The sequence below is a fragment of the Zeugodacus cucurbitae genome, chromosome 2, assembly GCF_028554725.1.
Source record: "Zeugodacus cucurbitae isolate PBARC_wt_2022May chromosome 2, idZeuCucr1.2, whole genome shotgun sequence".
NCBI classification, from domain to species: Eukaryota; Metazoa; Arthropoda; class Insecta; order Diptera; family Tephritidae; genus Zeugodacus; species Zeugodacus cucurbitae.
This window is the reverse complement of record NC_071667.1, coordinates 84,329,620-84,348,248: the sequence shown is the minus strand read 5'-3', so window position 1 is coordinate 84,348,248 and position 18,629 is coordinate 84,329,620. Positions and strand designations below refer to the sequence as shown.

The window sequence follows — 18,629 nt, the reverse complement described above, 5'->3', positions numbered from 1 at the left end:
TACAAAATTTTTAGGGCATCAAATAAACTACTACTATGCTACTATTTTGCATTATTGTTGTTTTATTGTGGTAAGTTTGAAATTACTACATTACAAATATAGTACGAATGAACATATGAGTAATTATACTCAGACATGTGAAGTAATATCAGTTGCAAACACCTTATAGCTCTATGAAATAAAAAGTAGTAATAAAGATTACTCAATAAGATTTATCTCGAATGCATGAGAAAGTTCTCTGCAAGTGTAACAAAGATCATACATATTTCATACGTTAAATGCGCTTAAAATTATGTTTGGGAACATAATGATCTCGCAAAGGGGAATTTAGAAATTAAGTTTCCTTGGAATCCTTTAATTCTAACATTTTTTTATCGAAATAAATAAATTCAAGGTACATAATTTCTCACAGAAATAAAGTATTTCTTATAAACACATTTTGGTATCCAAGTAGGATCTCATGACTGTGCTTAATTTCTAGACATGCACATGATCGTTATATCGAAGACATGATTTTTTTTCCAATTTCAAGATATCGTAGAAACGATTGCTTTGGATTAGCACCAAGAATAAAATAGACAAGATTGTGACTCGCTATGTCATACTCGAATCGAACTGTCAAACTTTCATAATAATTGTATAAAACAGCTTCCTCTCCATTAATTCATGATGTCACAATGTATTTTTCTGTCGGACGATTTCTGTATGGACGCCAGGAAACTACAGTTGAACTTCCATAACTCGAACTGGTCTAGCTCGAAGTTCTCCATAATTCGAACTATTGAATTGGCAATAGGAGTCCAAATTCATACAAATTACCTTCTGTAACTCGGAAGTCTCTGTAACTCGAAGTTTTTCTGTGGATTATGGTGATTCGAGTTACAGAAGTTCCACTGTAATAGGACGAAATGGCGTAAGCTCTGTTCCTCTCATTGTTCTAAAATGTTATTGTAGGTATTATACACCTTTCTGTTTTGTTAAACAGTTCCTATGCCTTATTAATTTATATTTTTTAACTTAATAATGTTTAAACAAATTGATCCAAATATTACCATCCATCTTGCTAAAAAAAGTGGATAGTATTTTCTTAAATAATATCTCAATCATTCCATATTTCAAAGCTCTCAAAATAACCCAAAGCTTTAGATAGGTCATTTATTATAAACGGTAGCAAGTACTATAACTTTCATTGAATAATTCAGGTTTCGTGCACGTGATCGAAGGATAATTTTTTTATCAAATAAAAAAAATAAAACTGCGGCCACTTTCGGGAAATCACATGCAAATATGCAAGTCACGTCACTTTAAAGATGGAATAATCGAAAATTAGATTTTGAACTTTTTCCAAGGTATCCGAGAAGTATTTCTTATATCTAAATAATAGTTGTATTACTGTGTTCAATTCAACGAAAGCAAATATGTTTGATCGATTGTAGTAAATGACAAACAGGTGTTCAAGCCACTCTCTAGAAAAGATGGCAAGATTGAAGATACGACATACTAGTAACGGACGCTTTCGGTTATCAACACTGACTGCTTAATCGTATTTAATTGACATATCTACGACACAATCAATATGTGATATCTCACTTATCATACGTATAATAAGCTGTTGCATAAACTGTTGCAAATGATGAGATATAGAGACAATCAGATCGCTGTATGTTTAAGTTTATGGCGAATTAATAACACTCATCGAGAAGGGTTTCAATCACACTTGAAATTTGCGCATATTTACCTGTTTGCCCAGCCAACCAAATGAGTTTGGTTATCTTAACAATTTGTCTTAAGCAAATAGCACTTTCGTACGAAGATACACGAGTTCTCCCTCGACGGAGGCTCGCGCTTAGCGCAAATACTACAATGACTACATTATAAATACAAAATACATAGAAGACAATGTTCAGCTAGCTTTGCTAACCGCAGGTGACAGCAGTTAGGGCGTCACTTTTCCCACTTTGGAGAATCACTCTGTACACTTAACTCGACGCGTTCGGACGTGCGGAGAACCGACGACTCGCATCGGTACCTCCACTATACACTCGCAATCGAAGAAGTTTCGGGCGGAACCCCACAATTGAAATTTGTATAGAAAACTTTGTATAAAAGCAACTCAAATGAGACCTAAGAATAGTAAATAAATAGAAGTCGCATAGAATAACCACTTCAAAACAAATTGAAAAACAAACAACAGAACAGATATTGTTTAGTGTTTAAACTTGAAAAACCTCGAAAGTGAAACAAATTCAATTGAAACCAGGGTGACTTGAATAAACAAAGTGTAGTGAAGCATTATTTAATATTTACGGACGGAACATGTCAAGTGTGGAAACGGCGGAAGAATTCAAGACGCGCTCTCAAATCGATCAGCCAGCGGAGACACAATTCAATGGCTCCACGGAATTTATACTCGTTACTGATCATAAATCACCGAAGAAAGGCTGCAATGTCGGCGACTTACTCGAGTCCGGCGTGAAGAATGTCTTCCGCAAGAAGACACTCTACAAGCGCTTTCCGATCTTGAGCTGGCTACCGCGTTATACGCGCAGCGATGCCATCGGCGATATTATAGCGGGCATAACGGTCGGTTTAACGGTCATACCGCAGGGTTTAGCCTACGCTGGCGTTGCTGGCTTGCCCACACAGGTTAGTTTCGAACACATAAAAAGCATTCTAACTCTGAAAATAAATGCTATTTGGTCAGATTCATTATTTGCTGTGAAAATACAGACAGCTGTTACATAAGAAAACGGTACTTTATACACTTTATCATTGCGTCTGTGATGTAGGTGTAACATAAATCATTTTTGTCTCGTTCAAGTGCAGGCTCCCATGTGAGATTGTGTGAGATTTGCCCAGATAAGTGTTAAGATATGTGTTGATCCGGATCATAAAGTAGCGTTTAATGTTATTTACTAATTTTTATGCGAAGAAAGATCGCAGTTAATATGACTCGTTCGTTATTTGACTTTGTTTGGAAAACAATTATATAATTTGCAACAAATTTTAAAATCTTAGCAGAGTGTAATTGAAGAGTCATCAGTAGTTTATCACGCTGAACGTGCACACTCACCTCGCTGTGTTCAAAAGTATCTCTGAAGTATTTTAACAGACATAGAACTTATGTCTTGTCAGCTCTGTCACTATTCAGAGTTACAGACGTCTAATGCTCGTGGCATTTTGTAAAGAATCCATAATAAATATGAAATGATATCTAAAGTGGCTGCATGCAAAGTACTTGAAAGCCGTAAGTCAACAAGTCAACAAAAGTGCACTAGTCAGCCAGCGTGTTTACTTACTGGTATGTGTTTACAACGGTAAATATGTAACTTCTCAAGGTACTCATCAGAATGTTTGTAAACAAAAAAAGTACAAAACTTAATTAAACATAGCCAGCTTCCTGTCATATCCGACTATTTTCCGCCACGTTTTCAAAAACAAGAGTAAAACAAAAACAAACAAAACATTTTAATTTTCAAGTTCAATTACAGCAGGGAGAAATTCCCTTGCCCATCAAAGAACTCGATCCGTACGTCCCACGTTCTTAGGATCCCTCTAAAAGCAAACCCGACTCAGTGACATAAGGTCAGTTAAGTTTTTGAGTTGGGTTCAGATCAAATATTTTCTCTGGATCAATCACATGGAACATACCGAGTAAAACTTCATGGATTTGTGCCTCTATATTTTAAACCCTGACAAGATATGTATTTCGGCTGGTAGAAAGTGTTTTCGTAGAGTAGAAGGTATTTAGATAGTTTTCTACTGAAGACAAAGAACGAAACAAACGCTTCCCATTAGAAGAGGCTTAGAAGATTTTATAAATTAATAAGTTATGTTGGAGACCCCAGTCCTAAACGGATTGCCATGCCTTGTATTGCTACTCAAGTAATCCGGAATGACCCAGAAGAATCTTTGAATTAAGTTTCGGAATACAATAAAGACACTTCTGATTCGTCGAACCATCGGGTCTTAACATTTTGTCTGCTTCGAGGGAACTTATATTTCTAACACTTTTCTTTGCCCAGTTATTTAGCATATATTACATTTCTGAAAAAAATATTATAACACAACAACTTTCTCTTCCGCCAGTTCGGTCTCTATGGCTCATTTATGGGATGTTTCGTTTACGTACTACTTGGCACTTGTAAGGACAGCACAATCGGTTCGACGGCCATTGCATCACTCATGGTATTCCAGTTCGCAAATGGTATTTGGCAACTCGCTGTCTTGCTTACCTTCCTCACCGGCATCATCGAGATACTCATGGCACTCTTTCGGCTGACTTTCATCATAGAATTCGTATCGGGTCCAGTGAGTGCGGGTTTCACAAGCGCTGTTGCACTGATCATCTCCACGTCTCAGATCAAAAATATACTTGGCGTAAAGAATGCGTCGGGTAATACATTTCTGGAGCGTTGGATTAGCATGATTAAGGACATTAATAGCATACGCGTGGCTGATACTATACTCGGTTGTTCTTGTGTTGCCATTTTGATTACAATGCGTTATGTAGGGCGTATTAAAGTGGGTCCGAAAAGCGATCGCAAATGGCATCATGTACTCGCAACCAAAATGCTGTGGTTCTTGGGCGTTTCGCGCAATGCCATTCTGGTGATCGTCTGCGCCACAGTTTGCATGTATCTGGAGCAGCAGGGTACACATTATTTCAGACTAACGGGTTTCATACCGGCGGGACTACCTGAGTTCGGTTTACCGCCCTTCTCTATTGAGGGAACACCAGCGAATTCCACATCAGGAGCGCTGGCTGTTCCACCTAAGGATTTCATGGATATGGTGAGCGAATTGGGTTTCGGTTTGATCATTGTGCCGCTCGTCGCTTTGTTGGAGAATATCGCCGTGTGCAAAGCCTTTGGTAAGTTTGTGAATATTTCACGGACCGTGATTCAATACCTTTACATATATGTATAAAATGAAATCTTATTTTTTCTTTGCAGCTAAGGGACAGCCTATCGACACAACTCAGGAGTTGCTCACCATTGGCATCGCAAATATAGCGAATTCACTGTTCCAGGGCTATCGCGCCAACGGCGGTCTCGCACGTTCGGCAGTCAATAATGCGAGTGGTGTACGCACTCCGTTAGGCAACTTTTACATCGGTCTGATTGTGATATTCGCTCTCATTTTTTTGACCGAATTCTTTTACTACATTCCACAAGCTGTTCTAGCTGCAATTATCATATCGGCGGTGATCTTTCAACTGCAATATCACGTGATCTTGCCAATGTGGCGCAGTAAACGTAAGTTTCGCTGTAATCCTAATGTATTACAGTTATTAATATTTGAAAAACTGAAAAGATTAAAACTATCTGACTCATCTAAAAATATCTGACTCAATTTGTAATCGATGAGTTCCATTTACAGGTACGGATTTAATTCCCTGTTTTGTCGCATTCATTGCATGCTTGGTTTTGCCTTTGGAGATCGGCATTCTAGTTGCGATCGGTGTCAATCTTCTATTTATTTTATATCACTCAGCAAGACCCAAAGTGCGCTTGGAGACATTAGAGGTATTTATTCATACCATTAGACAATTTTCGAAGACGCCTGCTCATTTACCAAACTCATTTATCGTTTCAGACCCAAGATGGCATCAAATTCCTGCAGCTCACACCCGATCGTTGCCTCATCTTTCCTTCGGTTGAGTTTGTACGTAATCTGGTGCTGAAGTTCGGCAATAAGACCACACTACCGGTGGTCATCGATTGCACTTACATCTATGGTGCTGACTATACTGCCGCCAAAGTAATCTCTTCGCTGATCGGAGACTTCAAACAACGCAACCAAAAAATTATTTTCTATAATCTAAAACCGAATGTTGTGCAAATCTTTGAGGGTCTCAATATTAATTGCACGCTGTGTTACAACACAGACGCCCTGACACAGGCGCTGAGGGAGAATCAAAATGGTGGCGCGATAAAACCTCCTCTGGGCCATGATGTCGAGGCTGGTATAAAAAGTAGTAGCGAGACATTGAACTCAGCACTTACTGCGGAAGCTTCGTGAAAGACGCGTACTGATAATTTATGTAAATATAGATGCTAGTTTTGTTGTAAATTATGTTCCTATACAAAAAGAAAAAACGATAAAAAATATAGATTTAAATTACTAGATATTGTTTCATTCTTGCGCTTTCATCAGATTCTTGCCAATATGGGGCAGTTGATCTTGAAAAAAGTTTCTACAAATACGTGCTTGGTTTGCTAAATTATTTAATCACCCAAGTATCGTAACTTTTAGATCAATTTCTCATTTCTTCGATTTCATTTTCAAACAGTGTTTCATCAATTTCGTAGTCAGTTCACGTGACCACTTCCAAAATGTTTACTTCTTATAAATTTCTTATTGCCATTATTCGGTCTGTGTTACGAAAGATGAACTAAGAAAGAAATTGTAAAATAAGGGTCGTTAAACTCGTTTCAGGAATTTTGTATTCCAAACTAGAACTAAGTTCGATGTGGCTAAAATAGCAAATATCCAAGATGTGTACGTGACATAAATGCATCTCAAGATTGTTGATAATTACTCTGTAATGTAATAGTTGAAGTTTTACCAGTCGTAAACTATTCGTAATCGCACCTCAACCACTTAGCCGACTCTTTTTTGATTCTATACACGCAACTGATATGCTTTCTCGGTAATATTTTACGAGATGTCAGTGGTTAGATTTTGGTCAGAGAAGTAACAGTCTCATACTAGTTCAAAGTATACCAAGTGAAAGAAATAGCTATCTACACCCCTTCTAATTATAGTATATGACTCATCGTTTTCCAACTGGTTCATTATCAGTTTCCTCACTAGTTGCTTTTCATCGAACACACATTCACAATTTCCTTATTTTCTGATATTTTCTTTCATTTTACTTTTATTACGCCTTAAAATATGCAGTGATTTTAGGCTTTCAAATTACAATCGCTTTAGAGAAGCTCCATGCACTGAAAGATATCAGGCTTCTTGACAACATTTTTTTTTAACTTTCTGATATAAAATGATCTCTAGTAAAAATGCGTAATGGCCTTGACCGTCAATGTAAATAAGTAAGATACGGTGAATCTTCCCTATTCCTAAATAAATGAATGATGAAATATTCATAGAAGAAATACATATTTAGTAAAAGGGAGGCAATAAATGATTTTCTATATTGCTGAGTGCCTTAACGGTATTGAAATTTGTGAACATATCTAGGACTTTCCGACCAGAACTTTTAACACTATTACTTTTAATTATTATTAAAAATGAATTACATGTCGGACCGCTTATAGATTCTTCAATTTATTATGGTGTTTCATTAATTTAAATTAGTTATCGATATTAAAAGTTAGATGATCTAATTTTATTTTTTTTATTTAAATCTTTAATTCTAAAAGTAGTTCCAAAAGATTTCAAATTGTTTAAAATATCAAAAATATATAAGTATTACATTCATGTCAACAACTCATTCTTGAGCAAAGCTAACAAAGTTATGATCACCATAGGAAATAAGCGTTTAACCAATCGAAAAGATTCCTTGTAACAAGGTTTTTTTTCATTAGAAGTAACTTCTCCAATAGCATAGATATCACATCATACTATGATATCATATATGTTATAGCAACAGAGAAACTCCACAAATGATTTTTAGGTATTCTGCATAGTTGACAATCCTTCGCAGAATAAATATCCAGGCTGTGTGAATCCGACTTATATTTATGATCACTTGATATTCACCATCTAAGAATTTAGGAATCGATCGCATTTGTTGGGTGGCTACCACTCAATTGAAAAATCATTATGAATTGAGCGACTTTTTATAGGCGCCCAAATGCCTTCCCTCTATTTACTTAAACCCAACAATGGCGCCTCCAAATCATATAGGCTATTTGATTTGATTTCTATTAGTGTCAACTTCATCTGAGTGTGTGTACATATGTAATATTAGGAGCGCATGTTGACAGCTTCAGTGTGTATAATGAAGATATCGTCAACAGTTTCATTGTTAAAAGTGACTATTCACAAGTGAAAATGTTTAATATAAATAGTCTGTCTGCGTTGTGTTTGTTGTATTTATTTATAAAACGCTACAAATACAAATTGAGTTATCAAAACCGGTGAGGAATTCGCGTTGTGTAAATGGAAAATTTTAGTCACTATTATTGATTTGCTACTTTATTGACTGGCTCGTGCTTACACTGGGCGAAATTTGTGGTTGGTTTATTAAAATGTAATGAAACTGCATCTAAGTAAACACCTTAATTAAAAAAATAAGAAAATTACTACTGATTAATTGAAATTGACTTTATTTTCATCCTAAAGGTTGAAAGGTACTTTGCTTATATTGGAAAATTTACAAAATTCAAAACAAGAAAGAAATCTTTAATTACATTTCGGTTCATCAATTGTAACTCATACCACGTGGTATACGCTGTTGATGATCCAGATCTCACTGTTAGAACATAATGAAATTGTCCTATATATCTCGAGGTTTTATGGCATTTTTCGTACTCGAAGTCATCATAAATTTTTAATTTTTGTTAGTTGACCTTAATACAAAATCTCAAAATCAATTTTTTTCGATCGAGAATGTAGTTTTCTCAAAATCTTCCTCTCTCTTTCTCCATTGATTTTGGGAAGTTTTTTTCAAATGTTATTTTTAAAAACGCGTATTATTAAATGATTAGAAATTAGGATAATTATCCGAGGCGCTAACAAATGACAAACATTTCAGTCCACTCATTCAAAGAAGATCTCTGATTGACTTTATTAATACTTCGCAAGTAAATAAACACACACATTAAAGGAAAAAATAACCAATCATTGGTGGAGAAACCGCTCTCACATGGTTTAAATAGGAGCGCAATGCAAAGACAGCCATGAGTTGAATCAACAAGTTCTGCCAACTGTAGACTGAAGGAGGTTTGGAGCGGCAATTTCTCACTCAACAAATTACTCTCTTTATGCCAGTCGGCGCGTGCAGACGTGGGCGATTAAATTTCGGAAAGAGATGTCCGTAGAGCAAAAATAAATATATCGTAAAATATAAAAACTAAAAACAAAACTAAAATCAAACGTTCAAAGCAAATAAACAAGTAAACAATATGTCGAGTATGGAAACAGCAGAAGCGTTCAAGACGCGCTCTAGTTTCGATCAACCCCTCGAGGCACAATTCAATGGCTCCACTGAATTCATATTGGTCAACGATCATCAAACACCGGAGAAGAAGCGCAATTTCGGTGAATTCTGTGCAACTGGCTTGAAGAATGTGTTTCGTAAGAAAACTCTATACAAGCGACTACCAATCTTGAAGTGGTTGCCACATTACAATCGGAATGATGCCATCGGTGATTTGATTGCGGGCATAACTGTCGGTTTGACGGTCATCCCACAGGGTTTAGCCTACTCGGGCGTTGCTGGTTTGCCAACACAGGTAGGTTTCTGGTTGACATTGATATTAGACTTGGCAAGGTGCTCTGAAGATAGTCATTTCGTTATTATCATTTATGAAAAGTGACTCGTGAGTAAGTTTGAGAGTTCTCAAGACAACACAGCCAACACCACTAAATGTTCAGAACAAATCCTCGTAAGGTTGCAATGTGAACTCTGATATATACAGAAAGAGAGAATCAGGTCAAGAAATGGGTGCATTTAAAATTAATTTTACCAGATGCTAAAGGTTCATCTATGCCTTTTGGAAGACTTCTGTAACTGATATACAGCACCAAAGTATATTCGAAAAACATAGATTTAAGATCAGAAAATGGTTGAGAAAGGATGTTCATTAAGTGGTTTGATGTGAATTTAAGATATTTTTCTACTAAAGGCTTCAACTGCATATTTCAAGAACTGATTTTTATCTCACAGAAATTGAATGCACTGTGATATGACGTGATATGTTGATGTGACGTTAATCATGTGATGAATCTAACAATACACAAATCAAAATTATACAACTTTGCCTTTTTCTTCCATAGTACGGTCTTTATGGCGCTTTTATGGGATGTTTTGTTTACGTCATATTTGGTACCTGCAAGGACAGCACAGTCGGTTCGACAGCCATCGCTTCACTCATGGTCTTCCAGTTTGCTAATGGTGTGTGGCAACGAGCGATCCTTCTCACATTCCTCACCGGCATTATCGAAATTCTGATGGCGCTCTTTCGTTTAAGCTTCATAATAGAGTTCGTATCGGGGCCAGTGAGTGCGGGTTTCACGAGCGCTGTGGCACTGATCATAACCACATCGCAAATAAAAAATATTATTGGCGTAAAAAATGCCACTGGCACCACCTTTCTGGAGCGCTGGATCAGCATGATCAGTGACATCGGGAACATACGAATAGCAGATACGATTCTTGGTTGTTCGTGTGTGGTCATTTTGATGTTGATGCGCTCTTTAGGCAACATTAAGTGGGGACCAAAAAATAATCCTCAATGGTATCACGTTTTGGGGACCAAGCTGATGTGGTTCTTGGGTGTCTCACGAAATGCAACGCTGGTGATCATTTGTGCTGCTGCGAGTATGTACATGCAGGAGAGGGGTATGAACTATTTCCGGCTGACGGGTTACATACCGGGCGGTTTGCCTGAGTTTGGACCACCACCGTTCTACATTGAGGGCACGCCTGGCAATGAAACCACAGGCGAGCCAGCAGTCGAAGCTGAGTCCTTCTTGGAAATGGTCAATCACATGGGCTATGGTCTGATTATCGTCCCACTCGTTGCTTTACTGGAGAACATTGCTGCCTGCAAGGCTTTCGGTGAGTTGAAATTCAAATTTCAAAATTTCTTTTACTAATTTGTTATGCTTTTGCAGCGAAAGGAAAACCTATAGACACAGCCCAAGAACTGATCGCCATGGGTGTAGCGAACGTGGCTAATTCATTCTTCCAAGGTTATCACGCCAACGGCGGTCTCGCACGTTCGGCTGTCAATAACGCCAGTGGCGTACGCACTCCCTTGGGCAATATGTACATCGGCGCCATTGTGGTCTTCGCTCTGCTTTATTTAACTGACTTCTTCTACTACATTCCGAAAGCTGCATTGGCGTCCATCATTATTTCGGCCGTGATCTTCCAGGTGCAGTACCAGGTGATCCTGCCAATGTGGCGCAGTAAACGTAAGTCTTTTTTATTAAAAAATAATTTCTTTAGCTTCATATTCTAATGTCTATTTTGCTTTCAGGTACCGATTTGATACCCTATTTCGTCGCCTTCATCGCTTGCTTGGTTATGCCGTTGGAGCTGGGCATTCTTACTGCAATCGGTGTGAATCTTCTGTTTATTTTGTACCACTCAGCGCGTCCGAAAGTTCGTTTGGAGACACTGGAGGTAATAATTCGCAGCAATCCATAATCAACTTAATATTGAATATCCCTTTTTATGTTTTTAGACTCACGACGGCTTGAAATTTCACAAACTTACACCAGATCGTTGCCTCATTTTTCCTTCGGTTGAGTTTGTACGTAATCTGGTGCTGAAGTGCGGCAATAAAACCACCCTTCCGGTTGTCATCGACTGCACTTACATCTATGGTGCGGACTACACTGCCGCCAAAGTAATCTCTTCGCTGATCGACGATTTCAAACGACGCAACCAAAAAATTATATTTTACAATTTAAAACCGAGTGTTGTGCAAATCTTTGATGGCTTGAATATTCAACTGACGTTGTGCTACAACACTGACGCCTTGACACATGCGTTGAGGGAGGATGAAAATGCCGGGGCACCAAAGCCGACCCCAGAAAATGATGTAGAGGCTGGTGCTAGAGTTAGCAATGCGACTTTAAATTCAAGATTTACCATTGAAGTAGCATGTGTGAAAGATTCCGAGGATGTAACGAAGCTATAAATACTTTATTTTTTAAGTGAATTCATATCCATTTGTAAATACATATTTCATCAAAAAGCTCATTTCTGGTCAGAATTGTTCCTAAATAGAATCTGTTATAAATGTATAGATGTTATATTAATCGAAATAAATTTTATTTTAAAAATGAGTATTCCTGTTTTCTCTTAGAGAGGGGCTTAACTTAAAAGAGAGAACGCTGACTTCAAATGCTCACTGTGAAGTCATGTGATTTGAGTGAGTTTAGCATTTGTTTGTAATATGAGTACAATTTTTGTCTTCAAATGTTGTTTGTAATTAAGTTGAAAGTATAATTACAGCAAATCTAATAATAATAGCAAGAGTTGGTAGAGTCATAACTTTTATAAATATTTAAGCAATCTGAAAAATGTTAACCTTGATTCCAACTGTGATTCTACAAAATTTACATTAGTTGGTTGCGATTCGCAAAGCAGAGAAAATTTCTCTATATTGGTGTGCTGCTCTTTTATCAAAAAATTTCCGATAAGCAACTGCATAGTTGATTAGTTAGTTGAAAAGGAAGGCAGAGAGAGCGTGATCGCAAGCGGTCACGACATCATAGTCATTATTAGGCTTATTGTGGTCCCATCTCTCAGGGTCCCTAATAAGTTTGAACTACAACAGCTTAGTCAATTTTATTAAACTCAGATTTTTCTCTCCTAGCTGCCCAATTAATTTTAGCTTGGATTATTGGGAGTCGTAAAAAGTATCCCTTTCTAACCGACTGAAGACTGTACATTCGCAAAGATAATGGAATTTATCAAAGTTCTCTCATTACCGCAAGCATCAGAGAATTTGTTAGCACCGTAAATACTGTCAATATGTTGGAACGACTAGCATAGTTTGTTCAGTTGACTAATCTCCAACGCTTGGCGAATCGAAGCCGGCTATTATTATTAAGAAAATCGTTAAAAATGCTACAAATGAATGTGCGGGTATATGTGTACACTGATCGCTTTTTCCTTCCGCCCAAAAGTAGACTTTACTTTTTATATTGATCGCAAGTGAGTAAGTAAACTTTTCAAGAAAGCTCTAAACACTGAAAAAAATCACATGACAGTTGTTAAAATAATGAACTTCTCATTTCAAAGCATACTTTTTGGCATGCTTAAATTATGCAAAAAGTCTCCAAATGATCTTATTAATTACGATGTTCGTTCCAAGATCTTCATTAACTAGTACATGTATGAATCTACGTTTCAATAATAGGTGAACTGTTTCTCTTTCTTATTCTTCTTTCATATTAAGTTTCTCGTTTAGAAGTCATGAAAGATTAATAAATTCTTATTTTAATTAACGGATGATGTGTTGAATAAGCAAATGCGATATTAAGTTAACTCACATACAAATATAATATACAATAAGTAAGTATGAAATAGTAAATGTCTAAGTAAGCAATTACTCATACGCCCCAGGTGTCCTTATTTGAGATAATTGGTTTTTACGAAAAATGTGTCTTAAACTCTCATTTGTTTATTATTTACTATTAGCTCTGATTTTCAATTTACCAGTAATCGAATTTAACTATAATATTAAGATATCAGATGCATTATAATCAGAAATCAGGTTACCTTTTATGATGCCGAGCTACTCTTGCCCACGTAAGCGCACGCAAATTAAGTCGCTCCTCAGACAAATTACAATTTATTAGCATCAATTTCGCATATTCATATCTCAATGAAAAAAATCTGCTATTTAAACGAAGAGTTATCAAGATTTATTAAGCAATACAATGGGCGATGAAAAGCGCAAACACACGAGTCAGCAATTCACTGTCGCAGTTTGATGGTCACATTGGCGAAATTACCTACGCTTAGCACCTATGAACACTGGAAGCAAACGTCAACCAAGTGCTCAAATAATAACAAACGGAATTTAAGTATTAAATTTTTCGCATTTGGAGACCATGGAATTAATGCATGGATTTACTATAGATTTTCTACGAGTATACATTTCAGATTTTCAAATTTTTTTTATTTAGTTATATATTTAATTATATCAACCATATTTACAAGCAAAGGTTTATTTGTATTAAGATCGTTGCACTATACGTATATGATAATTTCGATAATTAATTAACTAATTTGTGGAATATATATATACATACAAATGTGTTCTAATTAGGTAATTTTTCCAAGTTAGCCATAATTATATGAATCTATATTTATGTGTATTAGATGTGAATTAGTGACACTTTAATTCAATCAGCAAATATATAATTAATATAGACTACATGAAGTTTTATATATATGAAATTATGTATGCTTCGCAAATAATCTTCGCTAATTAGCTACAATGACTTTTTTAGAAAATTAATAATACTACATTTATAATACAAAGCGTCAGCAATTACTGAATATAATATTTCAATTAGCGAATAATAATCGAAAAAAATGCGAGCAAATATTTTTAATTTTATTATATTTGTTGTTGCATAATGCGTGATAAGTACTCGTACTAAGTTTCGAGCGTCATGCGCCTCTTTCAATAATACTTTCGCTGTGAGAATAGTTCAATCACTCCTTAATACGTGCATCACTCATGACTTGGCATCCAATTCCTTGCCAGCGAGCACCATTTCCAAATGCTCCACGTCGTAGATAACAATCAGGCCCTTGTTGAGACCCTCGAATACCTGCGATACACGCGCTTGTAGATTGTAGAAGTAGAGCTTTTGATTGCGCGTCTCGAAGTCCTTGATTAGCATTGAGACGACCTTGGCGGCGGTGAAGTCGGCGCCATAAATGTAGGTGCAGTCGATGACGACTGGGAGCGTCGACTTGCGGCTGTGCTTGTTGATCACATTGCGCACGAACTCCACCGATGGGAAGATGAGGCAGCGATCAGGTGTGAGCATGAGATACTTGATGCCATTCGATGCCTGTTGAGTGTTGTGAGAGAGGGAAATGAGTTAGAAATATACATATTTATTTGGTATAACCGATACTTGAACTTACTTCTAACGTTTCGATACGTAGTTTAGGACGCGCAGCGCTGTACAAAATGAAGACGATATTGATAGCCATGCCGACCAAAATGCCGATTTGAACAGGCAATACAATGCATGCAATGAATGCACCCAGACCGGGAATGAGATCGGTTCCTGTATGAAAAAAATTGGAAAATATCCGTGAGAAGGGAATTTTTTTACACTTCACTTTCACTTACTTTTGCTATGCCACATTGGCTTGACTACGCGATACTGCACCATGAATATCGTCGCCGAGACAATAATCGCCGCCAAGGCTGCTTTCGGCACGTAGAAGAAGGCAGGTGTGAAATAGAGTAAAGCGAAGATAACGATAAGCCCCGTATACAAATTCGACATTTGTGTCCTAACACCACTGGCATTCAAGACAGCGCCACGCGCCAAGGGACCATTACCACGGAAGCCTTGGGCGAAAGATGTGCCCACATTGCAAAGACCGATGGCAATGAGCTCTTGATTGGCGTCGCAAGGTTTGCCATCAGCTGTGGATACAAGCGTAAAGAGATTATATTTCAACATCAAGTTTCAGGCGTCTGCTTTTCACTTACCAAACGCCTGTATGAGTGCTGTTGTTTCCAACAGTGAGACGAGCGGTATTACGATCAGACCTGCGCCCAAACTGCTAACCATGTCGATAAAGCTCTCATGCATTTCAATAAGTTCACCACTCGTTGTATTCGTGAAAGTGGTTGTCGAGAAAGCTGGTACTTTAAACTCCGGCAAACCATCAGGCACATAACCCACCATACGGAAGATGTCGATATCTGATTGCAATAATTGAAAGCCCAGCAGTCCGACCAAAACCACGAGCACGGCATTGCGCGAGGTGCCAATTAACCATATGGTCTTCTGTAGTAAGCGCTGCCAGCTTTTCTTGCCCTCCTTGGGACCGATATCGACAAAAGTCATGGCACGCATGGCGAGTAGCAGCACAACAGAGCTTATACCCAGCGCGGCATCATTCCAGCTAATATTGTTAAAGTCCTTGAAAATGGAAATCCACATATCCACCAAAGTGTCGCCGGCGGTGTTCACGACGAGCAAATCCTTCAGTTGCGAGGTAAATATGATCAACGAGGCGGCGCTAGTAAAGCCCGCACTCACAGGACCCGATACGAAGTCTATGAGGAAACCCAATTTCAATAAGCCCATCAGCATCTCAATTATACCCGTTAGGAATGTCAGCAATATTGTCTTCACCAAATCACCGCGCGCTATTTGGAAAGTGAGCAGCGCCGCAATGGCCGTGGGGCCAACCGGTACATCTTTGCTTGTGCCAAAAAGCACATAGATGAAGCAACCCATGAAACAGCTGTACAGGCCATACTGCAAGAGAAAATACAATTATGACGTGCTTTTAGAGTGGTAAAGTAAGTTCTGAAGAAGAGGCAGATGGAGGTATGAGTGAAGTATATATTTGTTGTGGTTAAAATCACTTGCAAGTATTCGCCATTTGGAAGTCCACAAACTAAAACACGTTTTTAATACATTCCATTTAATTTTATCAAAAATGCATTAACTGGAAGAACCCGTATCAAAATTATATATTCTTTTATTTTTAATTTCAGTTCATTATTATATTAAAATAAATTCAAATTCGCACTGCTTTGAGCGGTAATTTAGACACAACGGCAGCTCCAACAATAAAAATAACTATACAAATTCTGGAAAAAAATCTATTAAATCGCTTTGAATCCGTATGAGATGTTTATAGCGACAAAGTCAGACAAGGCACGCATACAAATGACACAATTTCACAAAGCTATCGAAAACGAATTTCTGATTTTTTTAATAGTTCATTAGTTTACAAGAAAGGGGCATAATTTATTTCCAAGCTATAATTAATTGAATCTCTAATTATTTTGCTTGCGGTGAAGAAAGCGCACGTCGACGGGTGATTGATTGCCTTAATATTTTTAGAATAACTATTGGTTAATACGCTAGGGGAAAGTTTACAGTCTTTAAGATCCCACATTGCACTATCCCTTATTTTAATAAACTTTTTAATATTTTTTTTTAATTTTCCATTTTTTTTAAATCCGAGAATCCTTAATTACACTGTCGCATCATATGCTCCCTTTCATAGTTTAACAGGTCTTTAGTAATCGTCTAATCTAGATTCTTTCACATTCAAGTCCCTGTACTCACTTGCAATTCCAAACCTGTTATGCCTGCAAATGCCAGGCCTTGAGGTATCACAGTTAAACCGACCGTTATACCGGCCACCAAATCACCCACAACATCATTTCGATCATATTTCGGTAACCACTCTAAGATGGGTAACCGTTTGTACAGGTTCTTTTTGCGAAACACATTCGAGGCAGTGTCCTTCAGCCAATCTCCAGTGGCCGAGCAGCAGTCGCGTTGATTTTTCGCATCCTCTTCGTCGACAATGCAATCCGTGGAGCCTGTATAGAGGCCACCCGGCGGTATATCTAGCGTTACATCCGAACCGTAATTATCACAACCTTGCAAGGTGGAAGTTTTCACGTTCGCCTTAACCGAGCACATTTTAATTATCTATGTCTAATTTTGTTAACTGACTATTTATTTATTTTTTTCCACGGAAATAACTTGGCGGTTTTGTGTTAGTGTGAAAACTATTATTGACGAATCCGAATATTTACATGCGCGTCCGATAATCACTTTGCACTTTTTATGACTAAATAGTCGTTAAATGAAAATAGTATATTATTCCGCAATTACGCCATGCACTCTAGCACCCGTGTGCGCAAACATCGGTGCTCAGCGCAGCTCACTTGAGACGGAAATATTTAAAACTGGGACTTGCTTGGGGTTTGCGAGGTTTCAAACTGTACGTGCCGCCGTCGCACACTCGAATGCTGTGGTTTCAGAAGCTTACCTAGTATGTATAGTACAAGCGACCGTGCGAGCGTGGCGTGGCACTGAGGTGATGGAGCACTTTTCGAACAAATCAAATCGCCGTGCGAGTGTATGCGTTTGAGTGTTTGTGCGTGGGTTTCGCAAGATGATAATGGTTTAACTAATATTGAGTTGTCTCCTCGAACTTTCTTGCGGATCAAATAAATTGCGACGTTTTCAATGGTAATGCTATGCAAACAACAAATATTTACAACTGGTTTCTTGTTTGTTGTATTTATTAAGTCTAACAACAACGTCCACATACTTATAACGACCACTGTTTGCCAATTTCTTAGCGAAATTGATTTATAAGCTGAATTTGATAATAATAAGAAGTGTTTGTGGATATAAGAGCGTAAAATTATGCGTGTAAATTATGGATTTGATTTTTGGAGAGCCAAGATAATACTTAGAACTCTATGTCTAGAAGTCTGTTATCATAGAACCCTATATCTAGATGTCTGTTTAAAAATCTAAGCCAATTTTGAAGTTGAGCTGGACTTCATGAGCCTTAAAGTAGGTGTTCTTGTAAATGTAACTCAGAATTTGAAAGTGTGGTTACTTTGTTCTGAGTTTTCACCACTAGACTTCTTGGAAACCAATAAATTTTGCAGAACTTAACTATAGCCAATTTTAATAAAGCGTCCAAACATTATAGAGAATATGGTTTCTAGATACTATCCATATATATTACTTTCTTTTAGACTCACGAACAATATATTAGATTCACAATTTATAGATATGATTAAAGAGAAACTGAAACATTGCTTCATAATTATGTAGTTATGTATACAAATCTGCGCAAGAAACACTGTACTCAATGATTCCTCCGATGAAGTTCCGCTTAAGCTTGGTATAAGTAAAAATTCATGTTCATCAATATTCAATAGCAAAAAATG

The 18,629-nt window shown here is 37.3% G+C and overlaps 3 protein-coding genes across 3 annotated transcripts; 2 read left to right on the top strand and 1 right to left on the bottom strand.

Annotated features, from left to right (window-relative positions):
* The first annotated feature begins 1,901 nt into the window (after window positions 1-1,901).
* LOC114803513 (sodium-independent sulfate anion transporter) lies at window positions 1,902-6,131 on the top strand. Its single transcript, XM_029045213.2, has 5 exons — window positions 1,902-2,646; window positions 4,090-4,873; window positions 4,956-5,258; window positions 5,383-5,528; window positions 5,599-6,131. The coding sequence occupies exons 1-5, from the start codon at window positions 2,317-2,319 to the stop codon at window positions 6,022-6,024; spliced, it is 1,989 nt and encodes a 662-aa protein (XP_028901046.1). The 5' UTR covers window positions 1,902-2,316; the 3' UTR covers window positions 6,025-6,131.
* Window positions 6,132-8,855: 2,724 nt separating this feature from the next.
* On the top strand, window positions 8,856-11,988 carry LOC105218528 (sodium-independent sulfate anion transporter). Its single transcript, XM_011194177.3, has 5 exons — window positions 8,856-9,422; window positions 9,967-10,750; window positions 10,807-11,109; window positions 11,175-11,320; window positions 11,382-11,988. Exons 1-5 carry the CDS (start codon window positions 9,093-9,095, stop codon window positions 11,838-11,840), a joined length of 2,022 nt encoding a protein of 673 aa, XP_011192479.2. The 5' UTR covers window positions 8,856-9,092; the 3' UTR covers window positions 11,841-11,988.
* Window positions 11,989-13,855: 1,867 nt separating this feature from the next.
* On the bottom strand, window positions 13,856-17,708 carry LOC114803498 (sodium-independent sulfate anion transporter). Its single transcript, XM_011194146.3, has 5 exons — window positions 16,996-17,708; window positions 15,396-16,173; window positions 15,027-15,329; window positions 14,816-14,961; window positions 13,856-14,739 (listed from the first exon to the last, which is right to left on the bottom strand). The coding sequence occupies exons 1-5, from the start codon at window positions 17,356-17,358 to the stop codon at window positions 14,398-14,400; spliced, it is 1,932 nt and encodes a 643-aa protein (XP_011192448.1). The 5' UTR covers window positions 17,359-17,708; the 3' UTR covers window positions 13,856-14,397.
* Between the last annotated feature and the right edge of the window lie 921 nt (window positions 17,709-18,629).